Source organism: Rhincodon typus, chromosome 9 (assembly GCF_021869965.1).
Source record: "Rhincodon typus isolate 14 chromosome 9, sRhiTyp1.1, whole genome shotgun sequence".
In the NCBI taxonomy this organism is placed as follows: Eukaryota; Metazoa; Chordata; class Chondrichthyes; order Orectolobiformes; family Rhincodontidae; genus Rhincodon; species Rhincodon typus.
This window is the reverse complement of record NC_063340.1, coordinates 15,804,039-15,824,544: the sequence shown is the minus strand read 5'-3', so window position 1 is coordinate 15,824,544 and position 20,506 is coordinate 15,804,039. Positions and strand designations below refer to the sequence as shown.

General features: G+C 38.4%; 2 protein-coding genes across 4 annotated transcripts in view; one reads left to right on the top strand and one right to left on the bottom strand.

Moving 5' to 3' along the window:
* Nucleotides 1-626, bottom strand: part of rmnd1 (required for meiotic nuclear division 1 homolog) — a 91,056-nt gene extending 90,430 nt beyond the window's left edge. The window contains exon 1 of the mRNA XM_048601265.1: nucleotides 564-626. The gene's annotated coding sequence lies outside the window, so the exon portion shown is untranslated. The remainder of the gene's footprint in view (nucleotides 1-563) is intronic.
* armt1 (acidic residue methyltransferase 1) lies at nucleotides 10-20,176 on the top strand. 3 transcript variants are annotated; one of them, XM_020518224.2, is made up of 5 exons: nucleotides 10-137; nucleotides 8,861-8,966; nucleotides 13,099-13,340; nucleotides 13,970-14,135; nucleotides 19,282-20,176. In XM_020518224.2, the coding sequence occupies exons 1-5, from the start codon at nucleotides 70-72 to the stop codon at nucleotides 20,056-20,058; spliced, it is 1,359 nt and encodes a 452-aa protein (XP_020373813.1). In that variant the 5' UTR covers nucleotides 10-69; the 3' UTR covers nucleotides 20,059-20,176. The 3 variants fall into 3 exon arrangements, with proteins under 3 accessions (XP_020373813.1, XP_048457216.1, XP_048457217.1); XM_048601259.1 differs by lacking the exon at nucleotides 8,861-8,966 and having other exon boundaries at nucleotides 35-137; XM_048601260.1 differs by lacking the exons at nucleotides 10-137; nucleotides 8,861-8,966 and adding an exon at nucleotides 9,786-10,873.
* Nucleotides 20,177-20,506: the final 330 nt, after the last annotated feature.

Sequence of the window (20,506 nt, the reverse complement as noted above, 5' to 3'; positions counted from 1 at the left end):
GCCCTGTGTGGCGTCACTTCCTGTTTCTAGCCCCATCCCTCCCCTCCTTTCCGGACGCTGTGGGACAAGATGGCGGCAAGGCTGAATACGTTGACGGGGGAGGATGTGCCGGACTCGCTTTCGGCGAAATACACCGGGTCTGTAGCTCTTTTCAAACAAAAAAAAACAGAGAAGGGGGACTGTACGCGCGCCGCTGACCCCACTCTCCCTCCGTCAGGTTCATCCACCGAGCACTCAGCTGACACACCATCAGAAAGCAATCCGCCGTGTTCTTCTGACGGACAAGTATATTAATATCACACAGCACTGTAATCTAAACCAGCGACTTTCACAGTTAATACAAAGACGAAAACAAAAAGTACTCTGGAAAGTTCACAAATCCATCCCCTCTCCTCCCTCAACCCAGAGGGTTAGACCTCGGTTGGCGCCTTTGCACCAGGCTTCCAGTATCCCTGGGATTGAGATTGCACAAGAAAGGTTTTATTCGGAAATCAGTCCAAATTCAAATTCTGTATGATCTAGGAAATCTTGCGAATGAAGGAGAGATCCTCGGGCGTACTCACGCAGTCTGCTCCCTGTTTTTTTTTTATTTCGGAGGGAGTAGTTAAAAAATATCCACGCCGATTAGCACTAAGAACCTCCAAACCAGACATGTGAAATACTTTTAAAAAATTGCCCTGACAGAATTTGTCGTCTTTGATTGCTTAGGCTGGATTGCTTTATGAGGAAAGTGATTTCCATTGATGTAGTGCCTTTGATGACCTCAGGTTGCTCCAATGGAATATAGGATTTAAGAGCAGGTTTAGGACATTCAAGCCTGCTTTACTGATTTCAATTGCATTTTGCCGTGGGCCTGCTTCAGTAATCCTGGACTTCCTTGTCTATCCAAATTCCAACTCTGACCTGAATAAATGTAATGATACAGCCTTCACGACTTTCTGAGGAAGAGAATGCCATAGACTAACAATCTTCTGATAGAGAGAAAGAAAGTTCTGTCCAAAGTGTTTTCCAGCCAAATTGTTCCATGTAGCATTGTGGATGCAAGTGCCAGACTGAGGGTATCATCCATCATATCATAAGGTACAATCACTGCTGACTATATAAAGACAAAAAATCATGAGGGGCTTGGAAAAGGTAAATAATCAAGGTCTTTTCCTCATCGTAGGGGAGTCCAAAACTAGAGGGCATTGGTTTAAGGTGAGAGGGAAAATATTTAAAAAGGGATCTAAAGGGACAGAAGGTGGTGCGTGTATGGAATGAGCTGCCAGAGGAAGTGGTGGAGGTTGGTACAATTACAACATTCAAAAGGCATCTGGATGGGTACATGAATAGGAAGGGTTTAGGGGATATGGGCCAAATGCTGGCAAATGGAACTAAATTAATTTAGGATATCTGATCAGCATAGATGAGTTGGACCGAAGTGACTGTTTCCATGCTGTACATCTCTATGATTCTAAAGATCCAGTAGCCCAAATGCTAGGTGACCAACCCTGATTCAAAGAGGAATATAGACATGCACATGACCACGTGTGGAGCGTAGTATAAGGATCTACCTGAAAATTGTGTGCCAAACTGGTGATACTACAACGTAGAATTATAGCATTCTAAGCAGTGACAGTAATGTACCACTTTTGGCTAAATGACCACATAATGAATGGACCAGCTTAAAACGCTGCAATCCTGTCACAAATTAAAAATGTTGATATCATTAGGAGGTTTATTGGCATTACCATTCTTCATTAATGACAGCACAGCACAACTGAATACAAAAATGAGCTGAAGCATTGTAACTATCATTAGTCAGGATTGTTGTGTGGATGATCCATCTCCACTTCCATCTGTGGTCCCCACAGTCACAACTACAAGTAAGATGTTTAAAAAGAGCTACATCTACTGAACAATGTGGAAAATTGTCCTTTCACAAGCAGGCACATTCCATCAGGTAAATTTCCATCTCATTAGCAATGTGGTTAACGGATTCATCAACAGAGCATCTCATTTACAAACTGCTAGCAGGTGCTCAGTTTGAATTCCATCAGAACCACTCAAATCCAGGTCTCATTGTCTGGTTCACATCCTTTACCTCACAAAATAACAAGATGTTTTTTGATCACATGTGGTAACAGGGAAAATGCCTCAGTAGCTGGAAAATGGTTATTGTCATTGGAAGTCCACCATCTAAGCCTCGGAACATTACTGCAGGAGTTGCTCAAGGCAGCATCCTAGGCCCAACTACTTTCAACTGCTACAACAATGACCTTTCCCTTCATTGTAAGCACAGAAGTGAGGCTACTTCCTGATCATTGCACAACACACAATATCATTCCCAATTCTTCAGCTAATGAAACTGTCCAAACCTGCATTCAAAAAGACCTTGGCAATATTCAAGACAGGGCTGATAAAATGATGAGTAATATTAAATTTACACCGATACTAATCATGCCCTTCTTCAGTAAGAGAACCAAACTACCTCCCCATGATATTTAGAAGCATTAGTATTGTTGAGTTCATAAGAAAGCATCAGCGCCTTGAGGCTTCACCCCATGTTGATTTGAATGTTTTGCTCTCCTTTCAGTATCAGAATATATCCTTAGATTAAATGAATTTCAGAGTTGACAGACACACAGATGTTGGATTGGAAAATAAATTCTATGAATCACAATATCCTTTAGGAAAACTTATTTTATTCAGCTAAGACTAATGACTTACTGTAGAACAGGATTTTCTCTCAAAATGGGCTTGCAAGAGATAAAACATGACACTTGGGTGTTGCATTTTTCGTAATGCAGGAAAGTGTTTCATTACAGATTGTGTTACAGTAAAGTCACAATAACTCAAATCCTAGGGGATCTGATCACAAATTTGCCCCTAAGTGATCCAGTTTGTCTACAAATCTGCTCTATGTTGAAAAAAACCTTAAATGAAACTGCAGTAAATATGTGAAAAATACCTTTCTTTTCAATTTTTTGCAGTTTAGAATGGCCTGACCTTGTAAAAGTCAAAGACAGTTTTTGGGAGTTGGGTTATACGTCTGCTTTTTGATGGCCTAGGTAACCTGAGAGATCAGCTGCCTATTCCCTCCTGATTCATTGGCAAGAGCTTTGTTTGGTGCTGGGAGAAAAGAATATCAGCTTGATGGTCCAGTGTTGTCAGGGTGTGAGAGACAGTTATCTGGATGATGATAATCATACTTCGATTAAAATATCTTGTGTACTTTCCTGATCCATGCTTTAAAAATGCTGAGAGTCATTGAGACAGTTTTTGTGTGGCTAATGACTTGATATATGTAAAGCAAAATGGCTTCTTTTACTTTCCTGCTGCAAGAAGTGGTAGTTTTTTGGTGCCATCCATATTGGACACAGACCATTGTAGTGACACATAACTTGCTGCACTTTCTATCAATTAATCTTTAAACATCAAAAAGCAATCTGGTTTTACCTGCGTTAACATGATTCTTGGCACATACTTGTTCAGAATAGATAGTTTTGGAGCCAGAGATAGTAGGAACTGCAGATGCTGGAGAATCCGAGACAACAAGGTGCAGGGCTGGATGAACACAGCAGGCCAAGCAGCATCATAGGAGCAGAGAGGCTGACGTTTCGGGCCTAGACCCTTCATCAGAAAAGTGGGAGGGGAAGGGGGTTCTGAAATAAATAGGGAGAGAGTGGGAGGCGGATAGAAGAGGGATAGAGGAGAGGATAGGTGGAGAGGAAACAAACAGGTCGAAGAGGTTTTGGAGCCAGTCACCTGTCATTGCTGCCATAACTATTGCACCCTCACTGCTTATCCTGCGGAAGACAACGCTATGCCTTGCTTTGAACTGGTCCAGCCATCATAGTTGCATTTGGACTTGTTATGGCCCACCTTCTTGGCTAGCGAGATTCAGTTTTCCTGCAGGATTGGGCTGGAGATGGGAATGTTCCCAGCTTGAGCTGTCTTGAACTACATTATCAGAACTTATTCAACATTGCAATAGGCAGCCATTTCTCATCCTCCCTTGCTGGAGAGAATGCCTGCTTGTCAAACTGCTTCAAATTGTTTGTCTTCTGTTTCAGAGTGATTGACAAACTCAGTGCTTGAATTTTCCACTTAGCAATGACATTTTTTCATTTTGCATCACGGTATTCCACTTGCTTTATCTACTTGACTTCCTCTTTGATAACACTTTAAACTTGCTCGTAGGTCTAGCCAAATTTGCAGGCTTTGAATGTACTTTCACAGAGAGGTCTTGATTTCAAATGATGGCTTGCCCAGAGCTGCATGATGTCACACTCTAGTCTGGCCTAACTTTACTCCGATTGGTTGGCATGGTGAGATGACAAGCTTGTCTAATCCAAAATGACCAGTTCAGAATTTTGTCTTTTCACTGACACCATTCTGTTTGCTATGCTGTTAGGCTGGTGGGACTGGATGATGACTTCAGTAGATCCAGAGTTTTGGGTTATTCAATTTGACTCATCGTGATTTCACCGTATGTATTTGTGAAATTAAATGAATGAAGGATTTCTTGAATGCTACTCCAATTAATGGGAAATGCCCTTCCTAGAATATTGCAAACTGGAGGGTGGATATGGTGGAACTTCAACAATGTTTAAATTTCTCAGACTGCCCAGCTGAGGTATCATTAATTTTATATTTGAAGTTTGTAGCTGAAATCATGCAATTCAATGAAGCTTCACACCAGGATTCCTCTGGCCTTGAAACACTCTCAGCCAGTGTTTTCTCAGATTTTGTTCCTTTTTATACACTAATTAGAGTATTTTATAATACAGTGCTGCTTAATGGTATTCACACAAGAGATGTTAGATATAGCATTAGTCTATAGTGGATTTGAAACTTACCCACTGACACCAGTGTCAACTCAGACACTGCCTTCATCATAGGTACGTCTCACCATACCTAATTATTTCACCTGACATGCCTTTACTTGTAAAAGTCAAAGGTTAATGATTGACATTTAAGAATATGCAGTATTTAAGTTTGTAACTTATGATCCCTACTTTTGTGACTGTTATTTCATTCCACTCTCATGTCTTGGTCAAACTCAAAAGTTTTGTACCTCATGATTCTTGCACTGTGAGATTAAGTTATAGGTCATTGAGAATGTACTTTTGAGATTTCTTCCCAGATACCCAAACAACTTTGAAATAGTAGCTACTGTATGATAAAAATGCTGATATTGGTTTTTAAATTATTAAAACCAAGTTGCATTTTTTGGGAGCTAATTAAAATTGCAAACATTGATGTTGCTGCCAACTACATTAAAGCAACTTGCCCCTTTTAAAAAAAAACAAGGAAATTAAACGAATAAAGGAAGGGAAACAATAATTTTCAAGGGAAAATAGATCTGAAGGTTAAGTTCTTGAAAAATGTTTATCATTAAGGGTAGTAGTGCTGACCTGGCTTACTGCGTTTCATTACTGAGAAAATGGATGACCTTTCAACTGATATACTCTCTGGGGTTATGTTCCCACACTGTTGATCCAACCATCTGTCTTCAGCAAGATGGAGTTTAGTCAGCACTATGTATTTTCTCATTTTTCCACATTGGCCATTTTGCAAATGTAAATGTTTATTGGCAACCTGTCCCAAGTCTGTAGTTTGAATAATTATTCTTTCAGTGTGGATATAAAGAGGACAAAAATAAAGAACTGGCAAAATTTCATCAGTCTCATTTTGAAATCTTAAAATAATTTCAGAAATACATTGCCATCATTTTCCAAACAAAAAGACAGAGGCATCGAGGCAATATTCTCCGCCCATTGACTGTGTCAAAATGTACTCTAATTTTTACATAATCTTTCACTCTTGGAATTTTCACATGTCTTATTAGTGACACCTTGAAAGTTCAAGAAGTGTAAAGTTTGGAAACCCATGACTTCACAAGGGTTCTTTTGTTTGAAAGGTGTAACATTGTTGTGAGAAATACCAATGAAAATTGCATTTTGCTTTCTGAATTAAAATCTTTTCTTTAGGGTTATGTGTAGATATTGTGTAAGTTTAGTATCACTTACTGGAAAATATATCTAACATGAGAGAAAAAACTCCCAACAGCATGAACTACTTGTATTTATATCATGCTCAAAATAGGAAGATATCCCAAAGCACAGAAATGTTACAAGACAAAATTTAAAACTCAACCACATGAAGAGATATTATGTCAGTTGACTTGGTTAAAGAGTTAGGTTTCAAGAAAAATCTCAAAGGAGGAAATGGAGATATAGAAGTTAAGAGATGGAATTATATTGTTTAAGGACTTCTCTGAAAGCACAGACACTAAATCAGGGATGCAAGAGACCAGAATTGGAGAGTATATGTTTTGGAGCTTGTATGACTTCAGGATATTACAGCGATAGGGAGAGGAAAAGTCATGGAAGGATTTCAAGTTAAAAAATGAGAATTTTAAAATCCAAATGATTGTCAGTAGGCCTCAGTATAGGTCAGTGAGTATAATGGTGATGAGTAAATGGAACTTGGTGTGATTTAGGACAGACAGCAGAATTTTGCTTGACTTCAAGTTTCTGGAAGGTAGGAAGTGGGAGGCCAGCCAAGAGTGCTCAGAATAGTCAGGTCTAGAGATAACAAAACTTCCGGCACAGTTCTATTTGTCACCACGGAGAACAAAATACTTAAAACTAATTAGATCTATCTGATTTTGTTTCTTAAGTAAAATATTTGATGAGATTTTACAGTTGTTAAAGTTAGAAGTGACTTTGTAATGAATTTCGGTGAGACCATATTAACATTCTTATAGCCACACAAAAATCTTGCGGTATCAGTGAAACAGTTGAACACATTGAATGGCACAGTGGCTCAGTGGTTAGCGTTGCTGATCACTGTGCCAGGGACTGGGGTTCAGTTCCATCCTCTGCTTTAGGAAGGATGTTGTTAAATTAGAAAGGGTGAAGAAAAAATTTACAAGCATGTTGCATGTTTGGAATTATAAGGATAGCTGGGACTTTTTTTCCCTGGAGCATCAGAGGCTGAGGTTTATAGAGGTTTATAAATCATGAAGGGCATAGATAAGGTGAATAACCAATGTCTTTTTCCAAAGGTAGCGGAGTACAAAACTAGGGGGCATAGGTTTAAGGTGAGAGGTGAGAAAAATTTAAAAGGGACCCGAGGGGCAACTTTTTCACACAGAGGGTGGTGTGTCTATGGAATGAGCTGCCAGAGGAGATGGTAGAGGTGGGTACAGTTACAATATTTAAAATACGTTTGGATGGGTACACGAATAGAAAAGTTTTAGAGGGTTATGGGCCAACGATAGCAAATGGGACTAGTTAATTTGGGATACCTGGTCAGCGTGGATGAGTTGCAGCAAAGGGTCTGTTTGTGTGCTGTATGACTCTATGACTGTCTGTGTGGAGTTTTGCATGTTTTTCCTGAGTCTGCGTGGGCTTCCACCAGGTGCTGTGGTTTCCTCCTGCAGTCTCATGACGTACAAGTTAGGTGCATTGGCCATGCTAAATTACCCTGCAGTGTCCAGGAATGTACAGGCTAGGCGGATTAGCCATAGTAAATGTGTGGTTGGGTTGGATGGGCCAAGTGGCCTCTTTTTGCACTGTAGGGATTCTATGATGTAATTAATCCATTTTTGGTGGTGTTGATTTGGAGAAAAATGTTTACCCGTGAACAGGGAAAATGCTGCTATTTCCAGAGAAACTATGGGACAACTTCTTTCTAGTTGAACTTGGGTCTCAGTTTAGCATCTTCATGACACTATTAACAAAGCAGTGTTTCCTCGGTTCTGCACTAATGTGTATCCAGCTAAAGCTTAAATTCTACAGTGGGGAAAACTTCCATGTTCTAGCTTCTCGCTTCTGAGGCAAGAATGGCACCATCTGAGAGAAACTGTAATTCCAATATAAGCAAGATTCATCGACCATTTCACGCCACTCCACTCTGGCTATATTTTCAGGGAATCATCTCTGCAATGTGCTTAGGCTGTGGCCCTGGAATTGAGATGAATACAGAACATTAACAACAAAGATTAAACCATTGTGCATCTACAGTTGTTGAAATAAAGACTTGCACTTCTGCAGTGGCTCTTACTCATCCCTGACATCCCAAAGTGTTTTATAGTAGGTCAAGTGAATTTTGAAGTGTAGCCTGTTGTTGGAAAAGCAGCCAATTTGGAAACAGCAAAGCCCCAATAAAGACAATGTGAAAATGAAAAGATAATCTGTTTTAATCATGTTGGTTGATCAGGTCTCCCTTGCTCTTCAAATCACGTAAAGGGTTCTTTTACTTCCACAGGAGAGGGTAAACGTTAGAAGGTAGATTAATGTTTGATCTGAAAGATTGATTTGCCTAACATGCCTATTGCACTATTTTCCACACCAGTCATCCCATGGCCTTTCAGAGTGCGTTCTCTGTTGTTGCTGAATCTGAGGCTGTTTAGTGAAGTTGGACAAATTTATTTTACAAAAGGCCCACACAATCAGCAGGCAGAGAAAAATTCACACCTGTGAAGGTTGAACTTGAATGCTGGTCCCAGTGGTCCATGTAATTTCATATATAGTAAAGAGAAATCTGCAACATCAAAGTTTGTTCAGTGATTTCATTTTTGCAACTCAGCCATCCTTAGCTTGTGCATTGTACGTGTTCTCTGCTGAACAGAAGCCTGGTTCAATTGGAATAAAATACAGTATTGATTTTATGCCATATTTGCACTTTCCTATCATTTCAAGGTTTTTCCTGATATGCCAGAGAAGTAATATTTTGGTTATTTAGGTGATCAGCCAGTTATGCCAAAAGAGTCCTCCATGATCCTGACATTGTACTGAAAAATCTCTACTAACTTCTTGCATCGTGTAGCCATATAACCTTCCTGATGTATAGTATTTCTCTGTTGTAGGTCATTTGCGTACTTAACTATTAGAGACAGACTGCCACGGATACTGACTAAGGCTATTGATTCAGTACATCGACACATGGATACCTTTTTTGAGGAACATGGACAAGTGAGTGGAGATTGACTGTTATGGAGTTGGAAATGTAACTTTACTAACTTGTTCAAAAATAACGTTGGAGTGCAGAGGAGTTTTAATAGAAAGGCTGTGAGACTTCAGTTACGTGAAGAGACAAAAGAAGCTTGGATTGATCTCAGTCCAGCGCAGTGAAGAGGAAAGGGAGGATGCTGGTCCGAGACGTTTAAGAGAGGAATTAATAAAGGTGTTCAAACTTGAGAGGCTTTAATAGATTATAAAGAGATAAACCATTTCTAATTGCAGATGAGTCAGTAACCAGAAGACATACTTTTAAGATAATTTGCTAGAAATCCAGCAGAGGGATTCATATTTTTAAAGCAGTATGCCATGTCTTATGGTCTGGAATGATTTGCTGGAAAAGATGGTGGAAACAGATTTAATAGTAAGTTTTGAAAGGGAATTGGATACTGTATATACTTAAAGGAAAAATATGGATTGCTGTGAGAAATGAGCAGTGGCTTGGGACTAATTGGATAGTGCTTTCAAAGAATTGGTGCAGACACATTAAGCCAAATAGCTTCCTTTTGTGCTATATGATTCCATGATAACTTTTTGAAATTGGGAAGTTTTCAGATGAGCTTGGTAAATTTTGTTAATTTTTGACAGTGGGACTTAGTAATGTACCTAACATGAATAAGTAAAGCAGGTGTAAATTTCAATATTAAAATATTAAAGGAAGATATTGTTCTCAGCATTGTAAGGCTAGAGTATTGTTTTATTTCTGATCAGTAACTTTCATTTGCTACTCCATCTGCTTGATTTTTTTGTTAAAGTTATTCTGCAAAGACTTGGATCAAAGCTTTAGGTAAACTGACAGATTCTATTATTTGGAAATTAGTAGGCTATGGCTGACTTCCCGTACACAAGATTCTACAGATATCAAATTAAGAATACAAAATTTAAATGACATGCTATTCTCTCCAGGTTGGTTATATTCCACATTAGCCTAATTGCCTCTTTCATCTTACCCCAATACCTGTTATATTCCCTTTTTCCTCATTTATACAGTAAATCCCACTTTTTAAAGCATCAATCCTGTTTGCTTCAGCCATTCCATGTGACAGTGAGCTCCACATTGTGAAAAAACAAATCAAGAACTATCTGACTGAACTATAATGTTTTGATTTTGAGATGAATCTGTCGTCAGGTAGGTGACAAAGTAAGGATGCATAGTTCTTACTCTTTTAGGTGGAATGTGACAAGTGGTCACGATGATATCTGAAGTGCCTTAGCAGTTCAACATACTTTTGGGTTGGATGAAGGAATAGAGAGTTGTTCATCCAAATTGATAGGTGACACTTAAATCTGGGGACACAATGAGTTGTGTTTGGCAGGAGGAGGTAACAAATGAAGCAGGCAGATTACCTGAGGAGACAAAACAATTACAATTCCAGTTCAATGAGGGAAAGTATGAGATCGTCCATTTTTGATCTGGGAAACAAAATACAATATTTTAATTATGGTGGACTACTAGAAACTTCTAAGGGATTTCGGCGTTAATGTATCCCCCGGGACCAAAGCCTCCCCTGCTCGACCCAACTCAATCTCCCTGCTACTGGACCTGATCCAAATGGAAATAAGACTGCATTTCTGAGGAAACTCCTGAGTGGAATCTCTTCTTGGAGATGTGGCTCTCCTTTTGCAGAATCAAAGTGATAATCTGAGTGAGATTGCCACTCCTCGGAAAATCTGACCCACTGACTTTATTTCAAGGGGGCTAGAATTCAAAAGGAGGAGGGAGTGATGCTTCAATTGCACAGAACCATGGTCAGATCACATTCGGAAGAAAACATTCAATTTTGAACATCAAAACCTAAGGAAAGATGTAATGGCCTTGAAAGTGGTATAGTGCAAATTCACCAGAGTAAACACACAAGAAGGTAAGAATATCCATCTAACTCAGCGTTGAATATATTTAATGATCCAGCCTCATTGCTCTCTGGGGAGAGAATTGCACAGACCAACACTGAGAGTAAAAGATTCTCCTTATTTGTCTTATTTGGGAAACACCTAATTTTTAAGCTGTGTGTCCTATACTCCCCTATGAGAGGAAACATCCTCTTAGTATCCACCTTGTGAATCCCCTCAGAACCTACATGTTTCGATAAGATCACCTCTTATTCTAATACATTTTGGTGGGTATAGGCCCGATCTGCACAACCTTCTCTTCATTTCTCCTTTCATTCCCAGGAATTAGTTGACTGAATCTTCTTTCAATTGCTTCTAATGCAATTATATCTTTACTTAAGGAAGTAGACCAAAACTGTACACACTTATGGACAGGAACCAAAGCAGAAGTTGCTGGAAAAGCACAGCAGGTCTGGCAGCATCTGCAAATAGAAAATCAGAGTTAACGTTTCGGGGTGTGGTAAGTGGGACTAGTGTAGGTAGTAGTGTATTTTTGGTGGTACAGACTTGATGCGCCGAAGGGCCTGTTCTGTACTGTATGATCCTATAACTCTGTACTCCAAATGCAGTCGTATTAAAGTCCTCTATAGGTGTAACAACACTTCCCTTCTTTCATTTCCTTTTGCAAACAGGCCAACGTTCCAATTGCCTTCCAAACTACTTGATCCGCTCACATGCTACCTTTTGTGATTCTGTAATACAATACCAAGATTTCTCTGTACTGCAGCATTATGCAATCTCTTCCCATTTCATTGCTATTCTGGAGTTGTTTGTTGGTTCGCCGAGCTGACTGGTTAAAACTAGTTAAAACTGGTTAAAACATTAGTACTATTCTGCCTTTCAGTCTTCCTACCAAAGTGGACAACCTCCTGTTTTCTCACATACTGCATTTACCAAATCTTTTATTCTTTGATACCAAACTTGGTACCAAGTTTAAAATGTTAAATTCAGTTAATAGGTTGCATAAACCTACTTTGGCTGGAGTTTAGAAAGTTTAGTGGTGAACTTAAAAGGTTATTGAAATTTATTAGGTGACTAGACAGAGTCAATACAAATAAAATATTTCCTGTGTTGAAGGAATCTCAAACAGGGTTATTATTTCAGAACTCCAGCTAGGCCATCTGGGAGTGAAATCAGGTGTATTTATTTTTGCACAGAGCAAAGTGAAAATGTAGAATTTGATTCTGTAGAATTTGATTCTCCAAGATATGTGTGCTTGATCAATTGAAATTTTAAAGAATGAAATTATTGGATTTTTGTTAGGTAATAATAAGGAGAGAATGTAGTTAATGGTGTTGTGATGTCAGTATACCATGATCTAATTAAATGATAGAACGGATTTGAGAGTCTAACATTATGTTTGTGAATGTTAGCCAACATATTCTACAGTTCTTCAAATAGGTCCATGGGATCTTTTAAACCTGCCTGACGAAGCAAACAGGCTGTTAGCTTAATGTTGGTTCATCTGCTAGATAGCGCCTCAGAGTGCAGCACTAGAGAGTCAGCCTACATTTGTTTTTACTCAATTCTTGGAGTCGTGCTTAAACTTTCTAATTCTTTATTCTTAATAGAATAAAGGGATTTAGGTACAGAGATCTCTTTCTTGTCCTCTAATGTCAAGAAATCTCTGATCATAAGAGCAGAAGAAATAGAACAAGAGTAGACCACTTGGCCCACTGAGCTACTCTGTCATTCAATAAAATAATGGCTATCTGATTATGGCCTTGACTCCACTTTCCTGTCTGCCTCCACAGCCTTCAACTCACTGTGCAGCCAATAAAACAGAGCAATTACAATGAGTAATAAATGAACATTAATGTAGCACTAAAAAAATTAGTTGAATTAGCAAAGAGGATTGAAGATTGTTGGGAGTGAAGAGGACGCTGAGGTTAAATTGGGATGCTCTTTGAGCAAAATCTACAAGCACAGAATATCCGTTTCCTACTTTGTGATTCATTTGTAATGAATTATCAAAAACAAAATTGCCCAAATAGTGTCATAATTTATCAGCTCATTTGTGTGTCAGATCATCAAGTTTTGTGAGAAATGGGAAAGATATGTATAAATTGTTTTAAAGTATAAAAATTACATATCAAAATGTTCGATTTGTATTTTGTCATATGTTGCATAAAGAATAACGTTAATTTGTGATAATTTTGCCTAAATGTATCTAAGATGATGCTATGTATTTTTCTAGGAAGGTGTTGAGGCAGAAAAGAGAGCTATCTATCTCTTAGCTAAGTTACGAAATGAGGTGCAAACTGACAAGCCAGCACTACCACTTACGGATGGATTACCTGATGTTGACTTGTGGAATGAATACCTAGAACAGCAACAGGCTAGACTGGATAAAGATGAATACCCCAGCTGGTTTAAATCACCCTGGTTGTACATGGAGTGTTACATGTACCGTAGGATTCAGGAATCACTACAACTCAAGTGAGTAAAGTGATGCATTAAAAGTAAATTTAAACATTGAAAGAAATTATGTCTATAATATAAACCGAGGATAGAAGTTGCATTTGAAGGGTAGAAATTGCATTTGAAGGGTAGAAATTGCATTTGCACGGTGTCTTTACATATTTATCAGTTTGTTCTCCTATTTTTAAGTATTTGCATATCTATAATCCTAAATTGCTCTGCTCCTCCTGATGTTTTACCATTGAGAATGTGTTCTTTGTACCGAAATACATCACTTTTTCTTTCCATGAACTAAATTTCATTCACCATCAATGTATTAGTCTGTCTCTATACTCAGAAAACAAATGTCCCTTTCTGTAAACCAAACATAAGTTTTGTGGCATTTGTAAATTCAAAATTGTGACCCCATGATTCCTTGGCTAAGGATGTAATACGTTGCCATATAAAAGCATTATTTTATCTCATTGTGAAGCACCTGAGATGTTTTTCTATGTTAACATGTATGTAAATAAATATAATCATTTATTTTTGTCTGAACAATTTTACAAGAGATCAACTAGAATTGATGAGGTTAAATAGCAAGAAATGTTAAACTTTCAGCTGTAAAGTCTGTAACTTAATTTAGCTTTCTCTTTTGTGCGCTGCAGTCCTCCCATGTGTGATTTTGATGTATTTAATGAAGCAAAGACCCAAAGTTTCTTAGGGTCACAGCAAGCTATCATTGCTCTTTGCACCTACTTTCTGGAAATGACTAAGAAAATAGAACATTTGAAGGATACCCAACTCAAAGCTGAGCTTCTTCTGCTCATGCAGGTAGGTCTTACCTAAGTAAACAGTGTATTGATTTATATTTGTGTAGATACTATGAATTAATATTGAATGTAGCTGCGAAGAAGTCCCAATATCAGTTTGTACTTTATAATAATTGACTCATGATTCACTTAGGTCTCTTGAGCTTGGTTATGATACTCGGTATCATATGAAAAACTGCAATGTGAAGCTTGTTAAAGAAAGAAGTTTGAGTATTTCCTTGCTTTTATTCGGTATGGTTTCAAAGTAAAAGATATATCTAATGTTAGCTTCTGAGTTTTATTTTATTATATGTTAATCTAAACAAGACCTCATTAACAGCGTGTCTGCAGCACTGTTGGAGCAATGTAAATGTCACAAAGAGATGTAAAAAGCAGTTGTATCTTCAGAGGTAACTTTTCAAGGGTAGGCATGATATTAATGTCTCAGTGTAATAATATTAATATTATTGTAGATCAAAAGGAGCAACCAGCAGGATCTGTAAACTTTGTAGTTAGTTATTTTACTAGAATTCTTTGAGGAGTTAAAAAGCAGAATAGATAAAGGGGAAGCATTAATGTAATATAGTTGGATTTCCATAAAACATTTGATAAGGTACTGCACATTGGGCTACTAAATAAGATAAGAGCCCATGGTGCTGGAGCCAGTATATTAGCATGGATAGAGGATTGGTTAACAAATGGAAGACAGAGAGCTGGAATAAGGGGACATTTTCAGGATGGCAACCTGTAATGAGCGGAGTGCCACAGGAATCAATGATGGGTCTCCAATTATTTACAATATATATGTTAATGACTTAGATGAGGAAAGTGAATATATTATAGCCATGTTTGCGAATGACAAAATAGATAGAAAGGCAAGTTGTGAGGATGGCACAAAGGGCGTACAGAGGGATATAGAGAGATTAAGTGAGTGGGCAAGAATTTGGCAGATGGAATACAATGTAGGAAAATGAGGTTATGCACTTTGGTAGGAAGAATAGAGGAACTGAATACTATTTAAACTGAGAAAGACTGCAGAAAGCTCTGAACAAGAGGGATTTGGGAGTCCTTATCCATGAATCACAAAAAGCTAGTTTCCAGATTCATTGGGATAATAGGGAAGGCAAGTGGAATGTTGGCCTTTATTTCAAAGAGAATGGAGTAGGTAGGTTTTGCCAGAACTATACAAGGCACAAGTTAGACCACAGCTGGAATACATTGAACAGTTTTGGGCCCCTTATCCGAAGATAGATATGCTGGTTTTGGAAGCAGTCCAGAGCAGGTTCACCAGGCTGATATCAGGTATGGAGGGACTGTTTTAGGAGGAAGGGTTGAGTAGTTTGGGCCTGTATTAATTGGAATTTAGATGTACGAGAGGTAACCTTATTTGAACATACAAGATTCTGCGGGGACTCAACAGGCTAGATACAAAAAGGTTGTTTCCCCTTCTGGGAGAGTCTAGGACCAGGCAGCGTAACCTCAGAATAAGGAGTCACATATTTAAGACAGAGATGAGGAGGAATTGTTTTTATCTCAGATGAGTGAATTTGAGATTCAGGCTGTTGATATTGAGTCATTAGGTATACTCAGGGCTGAGTAGACAGATTTGAGTCAGTAAATGGAATCAAGAGTTTAAGGGAAAAGGCAGGAAAGTGGATTTGAGGATTGTGAGATCAGCCATGATCTTGTTGAATTGCAAAGGAGATACGATGGACTGAATGATTACTTCTGGTTTTATGATTTTAATCAACTTGTTTGAAAATGTTATGACACACCTCTGGGGTAGGTGGGGCTTGTAGGGCTTGTACTAGACCTGCTGGACCAGAGGTAGGAACACTACCACTGCACCACATAACCCTCACAAGCACACTCTATCTACAGCCAATTACACACAGATCAGCCTTTTTAAATCTTTGGTCTGTTGAGGTAATTCATATTGTTTTCTTGAGGTAAAGGGAGGCACTACATATACATCTTCATATGATCCTTCATAAAGGTTCTGTCTACCCATATCCATCAATTTGCAGACTTGCAGAAATCATGTGCTTGTCAATCTATTGTTGATTACTTAGTTATCGGGGATCAGTTACATTTGTCTTACCTAAATAAAAATAAAGTACTGCTGATGCTGGTGATCTGAAATAAAAACAGAAAGTGCTGGAGAAACTCAGCAGGTCTGGCAGCATCTTTGCAGACAGAGGCAGAGTTGATGTTTTAAATCTAATATGACTCTTCTTTGAAGCTGTCCTTATGTCTGAGCTTACAAAATCTGCCAAGGCTGCTGTAAGCACATCGAAAAACTTAAAAAATCATCAGTGTAAAAATGCATGGGTTACACTAACTTGCATCAAACAAAATGCTTAAAAGATTTTCTTTTAGAAACGCCAGCTCCCAGTTTGTTTAAAATAGGTAAATTATTTATGCACACTGCTAATATTTATTTTGTTTTGTAATTTGGGGAACTACATGGAGACTTAACAAGAAATGCTTTATTCCTCGAATTTCATTTGAAATCACTAACTTATATATCTATTTTCTAAAAAGAAGCTGAATGAATAGCATACGATTACAAACAGGATTCAAAGCTGCACAGTTACCAAAATAATTAAATGCCCCGAGGAGGTTTTACTTTCTGGCCTGCCTCAGTGCATTCAGTATAGCCTTGATGTTTAACTCAATGTTCCCATTGATTTATGTGTATCTCAAGTTGCTGATGCAAACGGAATTTTGTTGTTCTGAATTGCGATTTCCTGAACAGAACACATCACTTTTCAAATCACCAGGCCAAGAAAATTCAAATAGAAAAACTGCTAAATTATCAATAAAAAGACAAAAGTATTGATTTACTTGAGTTTCTATTTGGCCATATACAACATACCAGCTACAGATCAGACATATTTCTAGGGAATGCTTTGATTTTTGTGTCAAAGAGCAATGTTATCTGTAGGGGAATGACCAAGGCTGATATCAGCCTGGTGAACCTGCTCTGGACTGCTTCCAAAACCAGTGTACTTTTAAGCTGTCCAAAATCCAACTGTAATAGCAATTTTTTATTTGAAAATATTTAGTTGAGTGGCATTGCTGTTTGCAGTTTTTACAGTTTACACATCAGTATTCTCAAATTTCTGATGTGTGGTCATGGTAATAAGTCTGCAATGTTAAAAATATACTTTAACTGTTTCTTACTATAATATTCAGATTTTGTTACATGCCATCAACTAATTTTGTTAAAAAAGACAGTCCGTTGAAGATTTTTGAACCACACTCTCAGGACAGTTTGAAAGAAATACCAGTGTAAAGAGAAGCCAACAATACTCTGAAAGGTTGGTTACTAATTCATTGACTCTGGACTCTGATTGGTGAGGTGTTTTCATGGAGAATGAAGCAGTTAGATGATGACTAAAGGTTAAGTGCCAAGCTTTGATTAAATTTTAAACCAGAAACTCAGCTAGACTTTCCACATAAACACAGTGGCTATAATAGCAGGTCAGAGGTTAGAAATACTGTGTTGAGTAACTCACCTCCACACTCCCCAGAGCCTGTCCGCCGTCTACAAGGCACAAGTCAAGAGTGGGATGGAGTACTCCCCATTTGCCTGGATGGGTGCAACTCAAACAACACTTAAGAAGCTTGACACCATCCAGGACAAAGCAGCATGCTTGACTGGCACTACATCCACAAACATTCACTCCCTCCACTATCGATGTGCAGTAGCAGTGTGTACTGTCTACAAGATGCACTGCTGAAATTCACCAAAGATCCTCAAACAGCACCTTCCAAAACCACAACCATTTCCATCTCAAAGGACAAGGGCAGCAGACACATGGGAATGCCATCACCTTCAAGTTCCCTTCCAAGCCACTCACCATCCTGACTTGGAAATATATCACCATTCCTTCCCTGTTGCTGAGTCAAAATCCTGGAATTCCCTCCCTAATGGCATTGTGGGTCAACCTATAGCAGGTGAACTGCAACGGTTCAAGGCTGCAGCTCATCATACCCTTTCCAAGGGCAACGATGGATGGCCAATAAATACTGGTGCGATGGCCACATCCCACAAATGAATATTAAAAAAAAAGGCTGGTTGACTTTGATTGTTGAAGGCATTACCCTGAGAAATTAACTAGAGATGTCACCTAATTTTGTTGAATTGAATCAGGCACAATTCTAAATTGATTGTCAGTGTATTTTTTGCAAAGTCTGGACAGCATTTGCTCCAGCATTCTATTGTGGAATCATAACTAATGTAGGACACTACTGAGTTTTGCAAGCCAAACATGTTGGATATGGTCAGTAACTTGCCTGTTGCAACAGCCAAGTTGACAGGTGGTTTGATATCATCTGCCAGTCTTTGGAATATATGGCCTACTAAACTAGTATCATACTGGCACTGAAACTAAATTACCACATTACACATTTGTGCAACACCTTTTTGCTTGATAGCAGCATCTTGTCCATGACAAATATCACTTCATAGTAGCAGTGCAAAACAGCTAACTTCACCCGTTGCTCAAATCTTTACCATCCAGAGTTATCTGAGGTAGAATGAGCACTTATCAGGAAACGATGTATTGATAGACCAGGCTCTGTTCTTTGCAGACAGAGAGAACATGTACACACACTATGCCTGTTTCAGCTCATCAAAATAGGTGATAGTCAAACGGTGGTTCATTTCTGAGGTCATTGCCTCTTCAAATCAATGACCGTTTTCCTGATTTAAAATGTAAACAAGGCTTGGCAGTTAACTGTCAGTTATCATCTAACTGCTGCATTCTCCATGCACTGCCTCTACCAATGCATCCATTTGACAACCGATCAGCAGTCTTGTCTCATACAGTGTAAATGTTGTTTTCCCTTTCTTCTGAATTGTCCTGATAAGTTCAAGATGAAAAGCTTCAGCAAAATGTATCTTTATTTATCGACACTCAGATTCTTTCCAACCAAATGACTACTCACTTTTTTTAAACTGCACAATATTAAATCAAGAAATATTGAAAATGAATGTCTTTCTTGATTAGTTTCTGTTTGTTTAAAGTAGGCGGGAAGCAGTCATTTCTTAATGTGGGAAATAAGATTTCTGGATTCAGTTTTGACACTGTCAACATTTTAATTTCTTCAACTGTGAGAAGATAATCTTGATTGCTAATTCCATTTTTTTGTAAATCTAGGTTGCACTGTGGGGAAACAAATGTGACCTTTCCATTTCTGCTGGTCAGGACAACTCTCAGTCATTCAATCCTTTAACCACTCTGGAATCTTTGAAGCCTTTCATCCTGGTAGATGATTCTGAATGTGTTTGGGAACTGCTCATTAATAAAAAGAAAAACAAAACCTCAGAAACAACGTGTACCCGCATAGATATTGTCCTTGACAATTCTGGATTTGAGCTGGTGACTGATTTGATACTAGCAGATTTTCTTATAACCTCTGGACTGGCTGATGTGATTCACTTTCATGGCAAAAACATACCTTGGTTTGTTTCTGATATAACCAGGAAAGATTTTGATTGGACGCTAAAAACGATGAAGGAAGCCGATCACATGCAGATATCCATGTGTGGTATGGTGTGGGAAAAGAACCTGAAGCAAGGAATTTGGATTTATCATGATCACCTTTTCTGGACGGCCCCTCATGAATTTTGTGACATGTCTCTTGCAGCACATGATTTATATGTTGAATTAAAGAAGTCAAATTTGATCTTTTTTAAGGGAGACCTGAACTACAGGAAACTAACAGGAGACAGAAAATGGAACCATACTGTTTCTTTTGACACTGCCCTACGTGGATTTCATCCCACAGCACTTTGTAGCTTGAGAACACTGAAAGCTGATATTCAGGTTGGCTTAAAACCAGGGCAAGCTGAGCAACTGGATGTTTCTGATACTGAATGGATGACCAGTGGGCGCTATGGCGTCATTCAGTTCAGCAATGCTTATCAAAAATGACACTTACAAATCTACCTGCATGGTGTATCAGCAAGCCTGTCTGGCTGATCATGGGGCTGCTCTGTAACAGTTAGCATGTTTCTTTATTGTTTACAGAATACATACTGATCTTAAGCAAGTTATGGTCTAAGATTTTTATTTAATTATTTTGAGGGAAGGTTTTTAGGAATATTCTTTAAAATCTTTATAAATCTACCAGAACGTTAACCTTGCAGAAAACAAATGTTTTTCTGTGAAATACTCCTCTAATGTTCAATTATAAAATTAACAATGTCAGTTACTTGTGAAGTACGTGTTCATTCATGATTAAAATCGTTGCTGGTATTGACTTGGCATATGCTGCTTTCAGTTCAGACAGTGTTTTTGAACTCTTACCAGATGCAGTAGCAAAGAACCAAGTGTTGAAGTGAAATATATATACAGGTTCTCTTCTATGTAAGCTGCTAAA

What these genes read in the sequence shown, in the direction of transcription:
- armt1 (XM_020518224.2), top strand. Translation starts at nt 70, where the DNA reads ATGGCGGCAAGGCTGAATACGTTGACGGGGGAGGATGTGCCGGACTCG. An exon ending in CTTTCGGCGAAATACACCGG is followed by an intron (nt 138 to 8,860) that starts GTCTGTAGCTCT and finishes TCTCTGTTGTAG; the next exon opens with GTCATTTGCGTACTTAACTA. An exon ending in TTTTTGAGGAACATGGACAA is followed by an intron (nt 8,967 to 13,098) that starts GTGAGTGGAGAT and finishes GTATTTTTCTAG; the next exon opens with GAAGGTGTTGAGGCAGAAAA.